At 38.9% G+C, this 15,065-nt stretch overlaps 1 protein-coding gene across 1 annotated transcript in view; it reads right to left on the bottom strand.

Annotated features, from left to right (window-relative positions):
• Positions 1–4,886: 4,886 nt before the first annotated feature.
• Positions 4,887–15,065, bottom strand: part of LOC311089878 (uncharacterized protein) — a 39,945-nt gene continuing 29,766 nt past the window's right edge. Inside the window, exons 7-13 of the mRNA XM_084124909.1 lie at positions 14,562–14,666; positions 8,374–8,472; positions 7,756–7,854; positions 6,123–6,299; positions 5,831–6,001; positions 5,340–5,513; positions 4,887–5,149 (exon numbers count right to left, since the gene is read on the bottom strand). Of these exons, the coding sequence (XP_083981035.1) occupies positions 4,975–5,149; positions 5,340–5,513; positions 5,831–6,001; positions 6,123–6,299; positions 7,756–7,854; positions 8,374–8,472; positions 14,562–14,666 (1,000 nt within the window). The 3' untranslated portion in view covers positions 4,887–4,974. The remainder of the gene's footprint in view (positions 5,150–5,339; positions 5,514–5,830; positions 6,002–6,122; positions 6,300–7,755; positions 7,855–8,373; positions 8,473–14,561; positions 14,667–15,065) is intronic.

Here is a 15,065-nt window from a genome sequence, read left to right as displayed (position 1 = left end):
AGTAGGAGCATGTCCCGACGTTGTCAGGCATGCATACAAGCATGTGGGGGCCATACAAACTACTGAGAACCATTTTGAGTTGCTGCAATGAAATTTCAGCAAAATTGACAAGCCTGCTGCATAATTATTTCACTTAGATTTCCAGGGTGTCTTTGAATTAAATCCTCTGTAGGTTGATTATTTTCATTTCCATCAAACGATGTGGCATCCTTTCGTTCATAACACATTACCCAGTCCATATTAGTATAGATATCCAGCATGATATTTTTCCCCATTGAGATCTGATGTGTTTTCAAAGTGTTCCTTTAATTTTTTTGAGCAGTGTAGTATAAAATAGATAATCACCACACGGAGGCGCCGGCGCGTGAACCTGGAGCTCGTCTCATAAATGAACTGAAACTTAGCGTATAAGGTACTTGCCTCACAGACCTGAGAAATATATAGAAAGCTTGAAATGTCTACTTTTAAACAGAACAATTCAATTCAGATGGCAAACAAAATAAAAAACAAACGTTCTAATCATAGACTGTAAAAAATGCGCTACATGGCACTTTAAAAATGAATAGTTTATTTATAGTTCGATTACGGATATTTCACGTCATGCTCGAATGCATATTCGAATATCGAATAAAAAGTGACAGCCCTATTGTGCACGCAAGAGAGCCCTGCGCATCCGTACGAGAAGCGCCGCGTCGCGTCTATGACAACTTGAGATATTGCACACCGGACGCGCACTTTGTCAGTTTATGGCCAGCAATATAGTTATGTTTAAGGATATTATGGAATTAAGATCATGTCTGTACTATGTTATGATTGTACTGTACAATTAAATACAATCGTTGCTTAGTCTGCAGTCTGAATTCACTTTGCCTCAGAGCGTCCATTAACTGAATGAATTGAGAATATCACCTAAAATTCCGATAACATCAGCAATTTTCATTCAAGCAGCTGATTTCTGTAAATGAGTGTAAAACTGAATGAATATTGCAGCACAGGGTGAAGTCAGTATATACATTAACGACGATTTGAGACAATGTACACTAATAGAGAATAATGTGTTCGAATTTTAAAGACGTGGAGCTGCGCTTCTCGTCTGGTGTGCGACACCCTTTAGACATACGGAAATATAGTAGGCTAATTCTTACATTAACTGATATACTGAGGCATAATGTTATATGGATGGATGAGCGCCAACGGCTGTGTCACAAAAAAATGCATGCATGTGATTGATTGCATTTGAAGGGCGCAAAATAATAATAATGTTGCATTATCGAACTTTGTGTCATCGCGGATATTGTAGCATTGTATTGCTAAATCCCCCGACCACTATGTCGGTCTGAGACAGTGAGACCTAGACAAGACCGAGAGGTCCGAGACCAAGACAAGACCAAGACCGGTCTCGAGACATACATCACTATTATTCAGCCTGAAGAGAAAGAAAACAAAGACAGGAACCATTCTTCAATTTATTTCCAATTCCAAACCTTTTTTAATGAACAGCAATGACAGTCTTAGGGTACGCTTACACCAATATGCTTAAAACGATATGCTGAAAAGTTTTTCCTTTGAGTTTTCCGCGTACAGACGACACCATTATCAAAACGATCCCCTTTCACACAGATCCGCGAAACTCACGGAAAACGCTGTATTCTGCTGCCAGGCCACTAGATGGCGATTAAACACTATAGACTTAACACAATGGGCATGTGCATGACGTCATCGTCTTCACAGATTCACGTTTTTGTTGTTTACACGAAGACCATTTCAAAAACTTGCACTTTGTCTTTGAAACCCGTTTTCAAAACTTTGCGTTTTCAGGCACCCAAAACGCTGTTGTCGTGTAAACGAACGGCCAAAATGCAAAATATGGGGATCATTTTGACAATGGTGTTGTCTGTGAGCGCAAAACTCAAAAGGAAAAACTTCTTCATTTTAAGCACATAATTGTCGTGTTAATGTACCCTTAATTGCTTCTTCTTGTATTATTGTCATTTGTAAGTTATAAGTGGCATAAATGCAGCTTTATGCACAACTGCCAGCTTGCAGGGTGAGTAGACTCCAGAGACTCCAGTAGCTTCAAACACCGGTTTCAAACATCCGCTCAACAGTGGATTTTTTTCTTGTTACAGGACACATTGAGACTGATAAAAGAGTTTTACGACGCAAAGGAATTTCTAGAGAGAGCTGTGACTCAAATTCTTGCTGAGGATTTTAAATACACCATGTTAATCCTATATATTCTATATGTAACCACTTGAGAAATATATATAAACATGTATCTCATTTTCTCATCTAATGATTTTCCTTCTATGTGGTTTGGCCTTTGTATTCTTGTAAACATTTGGGATTAATGTTTCAGACTTTGTTGCATACTATGGTTTACCAAAATCATATGTGTGGCACGTTTAAGTCTCTATAAACTCCAATCTTCGTCCCCCATTTGTTAATTTACATTACATCTGGCTAACTTTGTGACGCATTAGTATTATAAGCATCTTAAAGATTATTGTGTTTAAACATCCAATCAAATTACATGTTCAAAGGCCTGCTTGAACAAAAGGTCGTAAAAAAGACATTTTTCCCTCCAAAGGAGAACACGTCTGATTGGCTCTTACACCTCCAGAGGGTGTGACATCTTCACGCTTTAAAGATCAGCTCTTATGGCGCTTTTCCACTGCATGGAACGGCTCAGTTCGGCTCGGAACGGTTCGACTCGGCGCGGAACGGTTCGGCTCGCTTCGCTTCGCTTCGCTTTTCAATTGCGTGGTACGACTCGACTCGGTACTGCACGGTTCGGTTCGCTTTAGCTCGGTTGCTTTTCCACTGCAGTTAGTACCGGTTCAAACTGGGTGGGACTGATAGTTATAGTTGCCGCCTCTACTGCCACGACATCATTGTAAACGTGCACATTTCAAACGCACAACACAGGAGCAATGGAGCCTATCGAGGGGATGGTGTTCTTGATTCTCTGCATGTGGATGTTTTTAACTGCAAGAAACAGTTTGCAAGAAACATTTTAACTGCAAGAAACTACAGCGTTGGCTGTTGTCTACTGGCTATTTAAATCTAGCGGGTTTAGTGTATCGTGTCGCAAATACAATGACACTGGTAGTGACGATTCTGTCTGACCAATCAGTGATCTGCAGTGTTTTCACGTCGCATTTTAGTATCGGTAGGGTACGCTTGGAACCTCAACAGAGGTGCTACCATTTAAAGCGATGGAAATGTGCCAAAGCGTGCCGTACTGAACCGAGCCGTACCGTACCATGCAATGGAAAAGCACCATAAGCTCTCTTAGCTCTCTTCCTCTCGTACTGGAATCCTGACGTGAAGATGATGCTGAATTAGAAGTTTCTAAGGACCCTCCAAGTTTGTGCCAGGCTGCGGCCTTGTCTTTCCATTCACCAAAGATACTCTGACTACCACTGGTTCTCTCTCATTAAGACCACATCAGCAAAGATCAACTGGAGCCTCAACAAATTGCATCAGGACAGTTTAGTTCAAATGGGCGAGACATGCAAGTATCAAACTTAGTCTCATTATTTGATACATTATCATCCTTACCCCTTTTTAAAGAAAGGCGTGTTAGAACTAAACTGATGGTTTGCTCAAGGCTGTTGATCTGCTGAATTTAAAACAATGCTATAACTTCTTGCTTTCCTGTATTCTGCTTCAGCTCTCTTTCCCTTGGTAAACTGTATGCATGTATGTGTTTGTATTTTAGAGTAGTTTAAGTGTTTAGACTAGTTAATAAAATCTTGTTCATGTCACACGTAAAGTTGTCTGTGTCTCAAGCTCATAACTGGAGTCACTAATCATTTTAGATATTTGGCTACAGCTCTTAGTAGTACTGTAAATTAAGAAAGACCTTTCCCATGCCCCGGAAATGTATATTTCTTAGAGTTAATAAACAATTAATCCTGAGTGTTCACGGGACAAACAGGTTAATTGATGGTAATATTAATTTACGACATTAAGTTAATTATATTGACTGATACAAATATTCATAATCAATTATTACCAGTTATGATTGATTATTAATATTTCATACAGATAATTTGCTACACATGCTTTTCATCTTCAGAAACATCTTCCTTCCTCTGCATATTGCACGAGGACTGCTTAATAATTTGGAACAACCTCTTTAAGAAGTTACCATTTACCTAAGACGAATTGGCAAACTACTATACAACTTTATAGTATTTTTAACTTTATAGTAACTTTATTTAAAAATCCACAGTACCCTCAAAATTATAACCAACAAAGGTCCAAGCAGGCTCCAAGATGTCTGCTCTAGCACCAATATCAACTTTTCTTCTCCTGCTGACATTAGCCAGTCTAATGGATCCAATCCAGGTGCAGGAAGGAAAGATAAAGCCCATAAAAAGCACTTCTCTCCATTTGATTCATAGAAATGCAACTTCACCATCAATGAACTGCTGATGTAACCCCTTCTGTCCTAACCGAACCGCATTTAACACTTCTGTCCTAACCGACCTGATGATCACTTAACACTTCTGTCCTAACCGAACCGCACTTAATACTTCTGTCCTAACCAAACTTTGCTGAGGCAGCATGTGTTGTTGTCATGGTCTCAAACTCAGTTCCTGGAGGGCCACAGCCTTGCACAGTTTAGCTACAACCAGCTCCAACTGACATCTGATTGGAAGCTTCTAGTAATGCTGAAGAGCTTGATTAGCTGGATCAGGTGTGTTTGATTAGGGTTGGAGTAAAACGGTGTAGAGCTGTGGCCCTCTAGGAACTGAGTTTGAGGCCAGTAGAGACCAGTATATTCTTGTCAAGAAAAATGAGACAGAAACATCAATTGTGAGCGGGGTGGCCAAGCTCCACTCCTGCAATAAGAGCACTGTATCAAATGATGAATTTAAATTTCAGTACATATTTGCCGATGACACTTAATATAATGTGGGATACTTCAATGCAAAGTATAACTTTGAAACTTGTGTAAATTACTCACATCAGTGTGTTGAGTTTACAGTGTTTATCCTGCAGTAGAGCAGCGATCTGATTCACTCGTGTGTCTCTTAGTTTACATTCACTCAGATTCAGTTCTCTCAGGAGTAACGGGTTTTTACCCACAATTCTTCTCACATACTCGCAGGCTTTATCTGCATCATGACTCAAAAACCTGCAGAAGGGAAGATGTAAAAGGTTTAAAAATCAACTAAACTTAATGTAATCAGTTTGTTTCATTTACCTTGAATTTTTTTTTATATAATAACCTGCAAAATTTGTTGTTGCATAAAAGTTTGTGAAATAATGTTTCTATGAATAATTCACCCGCATATAATTTGTTATATTATTTCATCACGTCTCACCTCAGTGTTTTCAGTGAACACTTCTGATCCTGTAGTAAATCATCGAGCTCCTTCACTCCTGATTGTCCAGGATCATTTCCTCTGAGATCCAGCTCTATCAGGTGTGAAGGGTTTGATCTCAGAGCTGAAGCCAGAGCTTTATAACCTTCTTCTGTGATACTGCAGTCTGAAAGTCTACAGAAAGGACATTTATTTATAAAATAATTTATTTTACAATTAATATCACTACAAAAAAGACTTCACTACAGTATTATTTTACAGCATTTTTTTTTAATTGTATAATGTTTGACTGCGCAGGTTGACTGCAGTGCTACAAAAATACTCATAACATATCAAACCTTCTGTAACAGACAAAGCAATAGTGACACAAAGATTGTTATTCACACTTGTATGTTTTGACATTCTCAAAAGATCAAGAAAAAAAGTATTTCTCAGTTCACAGCCCCTTTAGCTTTGAACAAAATAAATGTTATTTAAACAAACAATCTTACCTGAGTCTCTCCAGTGTGCAGTTTGTATTTTCTAATCCATTCTGGAGTTTCTTCACTCCTGAATCCTGCAGATTATTGTTGCTGATGTCAAGCTCTTTCAGACTGGAGTTTGATCTCAGGACTGTAGCGAGAGCTGAACAGCTTTCCTCTGTTAGACCACACTTACGCAGCCTAAAATGATGAACAGAAGAGGGAGAAATTACAAACACAAAGTACTTGACGCCAACATTTTTGTCACCAGATGTCTATAAAATGCTTTAAATCTACAATAACATATGAATACAATACTCACTTCAGTATGTTGAGTTTACAGTGTTTATCCTGCAGTAGAGCAGCGATCTGATTCACTCGTGTGTCTCTTAGATCATGTCCACTCAGATTCAGTTCTCTCTGGAGTAACAGGTTTATATTGCGAAGAATTTTAGTCAGATATTTACAGGCTTCATCTGCATCAGGACTTTGTAACAACCTGGACAAAGGAGAAGTACACTGACATTATCTGCTACTAATGAATTGCAAGACTAGTCGAATAAACGGTATTTTAGCCTCTGATTTGAACGCTCTGTTTGAAGGGGCGTGTCTGCTGTAAGACTTCAGTGTAAACGCCCACTGCTGTGATTGGCTGCTGTGAGACTTCAGTGTAAACACTGCTGTGATTGGCTGACATGCTTGCATATGAAATATCTAGCATTACATGTGGAACTCTCTCGAAAACTTGTACTATTACAGCTATTATATGTTTTTACTATTACAGCTATCGAGATGAACGAATCGTGAGAAGTTTTTAAAGTATTTAGATCTATTTCCATCACATAAAAAGTTGCAATGATGAGCATTGATCAGATGGCAGCCTGTTGATCGTGTGAATGAAGATCTTATCACTGCAACGCAGTTTCTGCACTCTCACTAATGCTTTCACCAATGCAAACATGAGGTAAGTACAGTAAGGGCTTTGTTGTGCAGTGTAACAGCGTCATTGATTTTATTATGAGTTTTGGCAAGTGTCCAGATAAACTTGCACTGTGTGATTGACAGCTTGGGCGATTGGAAAAGGATTGTTCTTTGATTGCTTTGTGTATATATTTTAATTACAGTTTAAATACGTTTTTTTTTATCCAACTAAGAGAAACGACGTGAAGTTGATATTTTAGTCACTGGCTTGATTTACTGATGCCTAAACAGTATTGAATGATTTTGAGACAAAGGTTATCTGTCTGAACTTGAACAATTACCCATCAGAAATGCACATAACCCACTGGTTCTTCAGAGGCTCGGATGAAGGAACTAAAAAAATACTTTTGTGTTCATTTGTACATCCAAACACCGAGCAACTACCATGCTTTGCTCGTTTGCAAGCCATGATGTCTCTATAGGAAAAAACAATATCGCGCTCGTGCAGCTCATTTTCTCATGGACGGCCAAATTCTCTTTGCGGTCAAAGAAGTGAAAGGGGAGGTGATGACATAAAGGGAAGATTTCTAGATTCGCCAGTCTGAGCTTTCATTTTCTCAAAAATACCCAGGGCTTGGTTTACACCCATCAAAATGTCTAGCCACTGGGGACAAATTGAGAGAGTGAGAGAGTGAGAGAGAGAGAGAGAGAAACTTTACTACCAGCTGATCTCTTGTATCATTTGAGGATGATTTAGTGTAATTAAATACAGAATAGCCCCACGATTGTCCTTCTTAAGACTTATGATGGATAGAGGTATTTATGTTTGTTTGGTTTGCCTAATGTCTTTCCATGGTAATTTTATGCCCCCTATGGTTGTCTGTGTAAAACTGTTTTGCTGGCAAGAAGCTTCAAATTTTATAAGACATTGTCTTCTGTGATTATAAACAATAAAATCAAAATGGTTTATTGCACATAAACCACAAGCGAGAAATTAGCAAAAATAACCTTGTCATGTAAAACACGTGTAATACCTTTCAGCTGCTGATGGTGTTTCTTCCCTGAAGTATGGTCCCACACCTATTGAACAGTCACTCTTCACAGACACAGAACTGGACACAGGTGAGCGTGATCTTACAGACAGACAGACAGAGAGAGAGAGAGAGAGAGAGAGAGAGAGAGAGAGAGAGAGAGAGAGAGAGAGAGAGAGAGAGAGAGAGAGAGAGAGAGAGAGAGAGAGAGAGAGAGAGAGAGAGAGAGAGAGAGAGAGAGAGAGAGAGAGAGAGAGAGAGAGAGAGAGAGAGAGAGAGAGAGAGAGAGAGAGAGAGAAACTTTACTACCAGCTGATCTCTTGTATCATTTGAGGATGATTTAGTGTAATTAAATACAGAATAGCCCCACGATTGTCCTTCTTAAGACTTATGATGGATAGAGGTATTTATGTTTGTTTGGTTTGCCTAATGTCTTTCCATGGTAATTTTATGCCCCCTATGGTTGTCTGTGTAAAACTGTTTTGCTGGCAAGAAGCTTCAAATTTTATAAGACATTGTCTTCTGTGATTATAAACAATAAAATCAAAATGGTTTATTGCACATAAACCACAAGCGAGAAATTAGCAAAAATAACCTTGTCATGTAAAACACGTGTAATACCTTTCAGCTGCTGATGGTGTTTCTTCCCTGAAGTATGGTCCCACACCTATTGAACAGTCACTCTTCACAGACACAGAGCTGAACACAGGTGAGCGTGATCTTACAGACAGACAGACAGAGAGAGAGAGAGAGAGAGAGAGAGAGAGAGAGAGAGAGAGAGAGAGAGAGAGAGAGAGAGAGAGAGAGAGAGAGAGAGAGAGAGAGAGAGAGAGAGAGAGAGAGAGAGAGAGAGAGAGAGAGAGAGAGAGAGAGAGAGAGAGAGAGAGAGAATTTGAATTTTAAATTACTCTTAATTACAAAAGACAAAAACAGATTAACAAACAACCAATGGATTCAATAAAACATGATTATAAGAAGTGTGCAAAAACCACTTCTCCTTCAACAACAGAGCACACTGCTCCTTTGTCACACCATTTCATCTCAAACCAAGCAAGATCATTTACTGACTTGTAGAAATTAAAATCAATTAAAATTCTGGCTTTTACAAGAGCAAAAAACAAAACAACAACATTCTGTCCAACTGTCCGTTCAATCATATTTTTTCTGCTCAAGTACATTGCTAATTTAGCTTGACCCACAATAAAATTCAGTAATTGACATCTATTACATTTCTTCCTTACATATTTAACACCTAAAATGAAACTTTCATTTGACAAGGTTTCATCCAAACAAACAAAAATACTCCTTAATACACTGAATAAAGGATTTAACCTGGAACACTCCAAAAAAGCATGAAAGACTGTTTCCCTCTTAAAACAAAAAGGACACTCAGAACTCACTTCAGGGTTTAACACAGAGATAAAGGCATTAACTGCAATTGCACCGTGGAGAATTCTCCACTGCATATCTCCAACTCTTTTTTCTAACGGTGGTTTATACAAGATTCTCCATTCGGGCTTAGCCTCCTCATCTAATTTTAAAAAAGAACGCCATGGCGTATCCACCTTGTTATTCAATAATTTTTTGTTAAAAAACAGAACACAAGCTTTGTACAAGTTTTTTCCATTAGTTGAAAGAAAATTTAAACACAATGATTCACCTGGTTTGAAAAAAATCCCCATACAATCATCTAATTTAGGTAATAAAATAGTATCTGGAAAGGAGTCCTCAGCATTAGGAAACCTTGCCCCTGTATGAAAGTCTGTAAGAGATTCCCTTTCCTCAGATGATAAAACAGACCTCAACTTTGTCAAAAATTCATCAACTTTACGAGTGGAAAAAAAACCAAGATGTAAAGCAGCTTTCTCGGTGTTCATGAAATTGGGACCAGCCACCTTTACCAAACCACCTAGTGTAGTGGTCTTAGATTTACATAGTAAATGACTTAGTCCAGGAAATTTTTGGTCTCTGAAAGAAATGTCCAATCGGCCTCCATGGATTATAGGCTCATTTAACAACCAAAAAAGAGAGTCCGAAGATGATGTCCTCTGATGATTAAAAAGACTCCAGACTCTAAAAAGGTTGCGATAGAACACTGGGACATTGGCAAGGTCCAGTTTAAGAGGGTCCATCAAAAAAAGAGCTCTGTCCAGCTGAAAACCACCCAAACTCTGTAGAATTGCACAGGCAGTAGCTCTCCAGCCGACACGAGTTGATCCAGACAGAAGTTTCTGTATGAATTGCAGACGAAAAGCTGCTGTCCTGCTCTGCAAATTCACTAACCCCTGACCACCTTCCTCTTTAGGCAAATATAAAACACTCTGAGAGACCCAGTGTAACTTATCCCAAAAAAAAACTACTAATAAGGCTTGAACATCTGATAAAAATTTTTGAGGTGGATCAATACAAGCTAACTTATGCCATAAGGATGAAGCAACCAAGTTATTAATAATTAAAATTCGCCCCTTGTAAGACATTTTTGGGGCTAACCACTTCCACTTTGCCAACCGACCTTTAAGTTTGTCAATAACACCATCCCAATTTTTCTGTATGATTGTCTCATTACCTAAAAAAATTCCTAAGTACTTTAAACCTTCTGTGTTCAAATGTAACCCTTCAGGGAATTTTAACCTTCCTCTTCTCCATTTTCCACAGACCACAGCTTCGCTTTTTTTCCAATTCACCTTAGCAGAAGATAAAACTTTGAAATCATCAAGTAATTTCATTAAAATATCTATATCTCTTTGGCATTTAACCATCACAATCAGATCATCGGCATACGCTGATAAATGAACAGTGCAATTAGACCCAACTATTTGAACCCCACTCAGATTACTCCTTATCTGTTGTAGTAGCGGCTCTATGGCTATTGAATAGAGCATTCCTGACAAGGAACATCCTTGTCTTACCCCTCTTTCAACCTTGAAAGGAGTGCATAAACCACCGTTAACCTTCAGCAAACTCTCAACATCAGTGTACTTTTATCATATTCACAAAATCTTGGCAAAAACCAAATGATTCTAATGTTTTCCACAGGTAAATATGCTCGACACGATCAAATGCCTTTTCTTGGTCTAGAGAAACTAGAGCACAATCTAAATCAAATATCTTGGAGACATCTAAAAAATCCCGCAATAAAGAAATGTTATCGAAAATAGACCTGCCAGATACACAATAGCTCTGGTCCGGATGAATGATCTGTTTCATCACCACTGACAATCTTTTCGCCAATAATTTAGAGAGTAGTTTGTAATCTGTACATAAAAGGGACACAGGCCGCCAATTTTTGATCTCTGTCAAGTCTCCTTTCTTTGGGAGAAGTGTAAGGACTGCTCTGCGGCAGCTCAAAGGCAGCCGCCCTTCGGTTAAACTTTCATTGAGCACTGCGAGCAAGTCCTCCCCCAACACCGTCCAGAATGACTTATAAAAGTCGACAGGGAGACCGTCAATGCCAGGAGCCTTTCCCGACTCCATACCCATCAGGGCTTCATACAATTCCTCTAGGCACAAAGCCTTGCTGAGTTTCTGGTTGTCTTCTTCGGACACCCCAGACAGGTTTTCCAGAAAACCACTACCAACAGCAGGCTCTGAGTCACATTCACCTTTGTACAGTTTTTCATAAAAACAAACAGCTCTCTTTCTAATATCAGTGGGATCAGTTAATAAAAAGCCAGCTTCAGAACGCAAAGCATGGATTAACCTTTTCTGACCATTCTTTTGCTCCAAATTAAAAAAGAATTTAGTTGGCGCATCCATCTGATCAATTTGCTGAAATCGGGACCGAACCAGAGCTCCTTGTGCTCTTGCACTTAAAAGATCACTAAGCAGAGTCTTTTTAATTGAAAGAGCTTCCAAGCATCTATTCTCCCCCGTTAATTCAACTGATTCTTGAAGCTTTATTATGGATGTCTCCAAGGTTTTCATATCTCTTAATGTCTGAACAGTGATGTTTCGAGTGTGCTGCTGACAGAATTGTTTAATCTGGGCTTTACCATAATCCCACCACTGTTTCAAGGATTGAAAATGACTTTTTGAGGCTCTAAAATTAACCCAAAAATATTTAAAAGAATCCACAAAATTCTTATCATACAACAGGGAAGAATTTAAATGCCAGTATGCACTCTTTGGTTTGATAGAATTCAAAAAAAAGTTACAACACACCATACTATGATCGGAGAAACTTACAGGTACAATAAAGCATTTACTAAAAATACCACATTGATGTTTAAAAGTGTAAAACCTGTCTAATCTTGCTAGAGATAACACATTATCCCGATTATGGGACCAAGTATAATGTCTCTGATTGCCATTGAGATGTCTCCAAATGTCACTCAACTCATGTGTTTTAATCACTTGAATAATTCTCTTACGTGAGGGTTCGTGGGGTTCGATATGATTCCTGTCAAGATCTCCCTCAGTGCAATTAAAATCTCCTCCTACAACTAACCACTCTTCACTATTACAATTTTGCAAGATTGTATTAAGCTTGTTTAAAAACAACATTCTTTCAACTCCTGACGTTGGAGCATAGACACAAATAAATATGAAGACGTGATTTTCAAATAAGGCTTTAACCTTCAAAAGCCTACCTTTTATAATTTCCTCAATATCATAAGTAACTGGTTTAAAATTTTTGGAAAATAATATAGCAACCCCTCCACTTACAGCAGTGTTATGACTTAAAATTGAGATTCCATCCCATTCTCTTGTCCACTCAGTCACATTATGTACATCACTATGAGTTTCTTGAAGAAAAACAATATCTAGTTTTTTTTCCTTCAAGACCTCATATATCACTGCTCTTTTCCTAATATGTCTTGCACCATTTACATTCACAGATGCAACACTGATTTCAGCCATAAAAGGTAAAAAGGAAAAGAAAAAGAAAAAAGCAGCTATCTTCACTAAATTCTCATTTTTCGGCACCATCACTCAATTCAGTGTTAATTTTTCTCACTAGTTTTTTCAATCTGTAAATTTCTTTATTAGTAAATGAACCTTCAGCCATCAAATACCGTGTCTTTTCAATGAACTGTTTTAAGTCAGGAAAATATTCATCCACTCTCACTCCTCTTCTATTTTTAGTTGCCTTAAGAAACAGTTTAATGTCATCTAGATCATAACAACGACTCACGTTTTCAATTTGCGATAGCGAAACACTACAGTCCGACTCACTGTCACTCCCTGACTTGCCCTGACTTTCACTTTCGATTTTGTCCATTTTCTTGCCAAATCCTAAATCCCCGGTAATTACACTGCTCTTTCTTTTACGCGGCATCTTAAATATCAAACTCTCATCACCACTGCCCGTAATCATGCTTGTTTCACCTACAGTCTGTTCCCTTCCAATACCGTCCAACGGAACATTTTTGTCTTTAACAGACTGTATAGTCTCCAACTCATTTGATTTCTCATTGACAGATTCTCTTTCTACGCTTACATCTGGCTGAATGTTTAGCGGTTCCTCCACAACTAAACTGTCCTCGGTTTGCTCCGTCACTAGCGCATCCGACTCAGCACGCCCCCCCGCAGCTCCCGCTGGCTCTGGAGGACCAGTCGTGACATCCGTAATAATTAGCGTTTCTTTTCTTTTCTTTTCGGGACAATCCCTGATTAAGTGACCAACTTTATTACAGCCAAAACACTTAGCTTGACCAGTTGTCGCAAATACAACATAATCAAAATCATCAATCCGATATTTAAAAGTAAGATCCAGCTCAACATCGTCTCTCACAATCATATAAACAAATCGTCTAAATGAAACAACATGCTTTAGTAATGGGGATCCGCTTCCAATTGGGATTTTTTTGATCGGGGATACCAATTTGCCGTGACGAGAAAGAGACTGAATTAACACTTCATCGCTAATAAATGGAGGCACATTTGACAGCGTAACTTTTTTAGACGGCATTGCAAGAGGAAGAACATGTATAAACAAACCATCGACAACAATTCCTCGCTCAACTAACTCATCTGCTTTTTCTACTGCATTTAAAAAAATGACAGTAGCACTATTCATTTTTGATGCCGACAGAATGCTCTCATGCCCAACAATTTCTCCTATGGCCAAACAACAGTCCTCAACACTCACAGCCGACGCCACCTTCACTGCATGACGCCGCGTGAGTGTATTCAACACCCGTACACCTGGGCCCGCCATGTTCCCTTACAGGTAGCACGCGGCCCAAACCTTACCCCCAGCACAGATTAGCAAACACTAAAATAACCCCACAATGAAGAGAAAGGAGGAGAGAGAAGAAAAAAAGAAAAGGAAAAAGAAAAAAGACACCAAAAACCTATATAACTTCAAAACAACAAAAAGTACAGAGGGAAAACTCCACGCACTCAACGCACACTCCCGCACTCACTCCACAAACGCCCACGCATGCGCACGAGAGAGAGAGAGAGAGAGAGAGAGAGAGAGAGAGAGAGAGAGAGAGAGAGAGAGAGAGAGAGAGAGAGAGAGAGAGAGAGAGAGAGAGAGAGAGAGAGAGACTTTACTACCAGCTGATCTCATTTGAGGATGATTTAGTGTAATTAAATACAGAATAGCCCCAAGATTGTCCTTCTTAAGACTTATGATGGATAGAGGTATTTATGTTTGTTCGGTTTGCCTAATGTCTTTCCATGGTAATTTTATGTGCCCTATGGTTGTCTGTGTAAAACTGTTTTCCTGGCAAGAAGCTTCACATTTTATAAGACATTGTCTTCTGTGATTATAAACAATAAAATCAAAATGGTTTATTGCACATAAACCACAAGTGAGAAATTAGCAAAAATAACCTTGTCATGTAAAACATGTGTAATACCTTTCAGTTGCTGATGATGTTTCTTCCCTGAAGTATGGTCCCACACCTATTGAACAGTCACTCTTCACAGACACAGAGCTGGACACAGGTGAGCGTGATCTTACACTAATATGAGAGAGAGAGAGAGAGAGAGAGAGAGAGAGAGAGAGAGAGAGAGAGAGAGAGAGTCGTTTAGTGGTGTCGTTTAATGGTGTCGTTTAGACTCCAAAATCTGCACTCCTCCAAACTACAGAGAGCTACGAATCCCTTCAATCAAACAGCCTAACATTAAAAACGGAAGAGATTCAGGGGGAATCATAGTTTTGTTCAAAGATCATCTGTGGCATTATATTCAGCCTGTGAAAAAAGGGAAAACACATATTTGGTTAAAACTTAAGAAAGAGCTGTTGTGTTTAGATGAGGACATGTACCTGTGTGCCACATATATCCCCCCATACGAGTCTCCTTACTATAATGAAGACATCTTCTCAACCCTACAGTCAGAGATTGTTTACTTTCAATCTC

This window comes from Abramis brama, assembly GCF_963993115.1.
Source record: "Abramis brama genome assembly, chromosome: 9".
Lineage (NCBI taxonomy): Eukaryota > Metazoa > Chordata > Actinopteri > Cypriniformes > Leuciscidae > Abramis > Abramis brama.
Note: the sequence above shows the minus strand (reverse complement) of the source record. Positions and strands in the feature narration are given on the sequence as shown.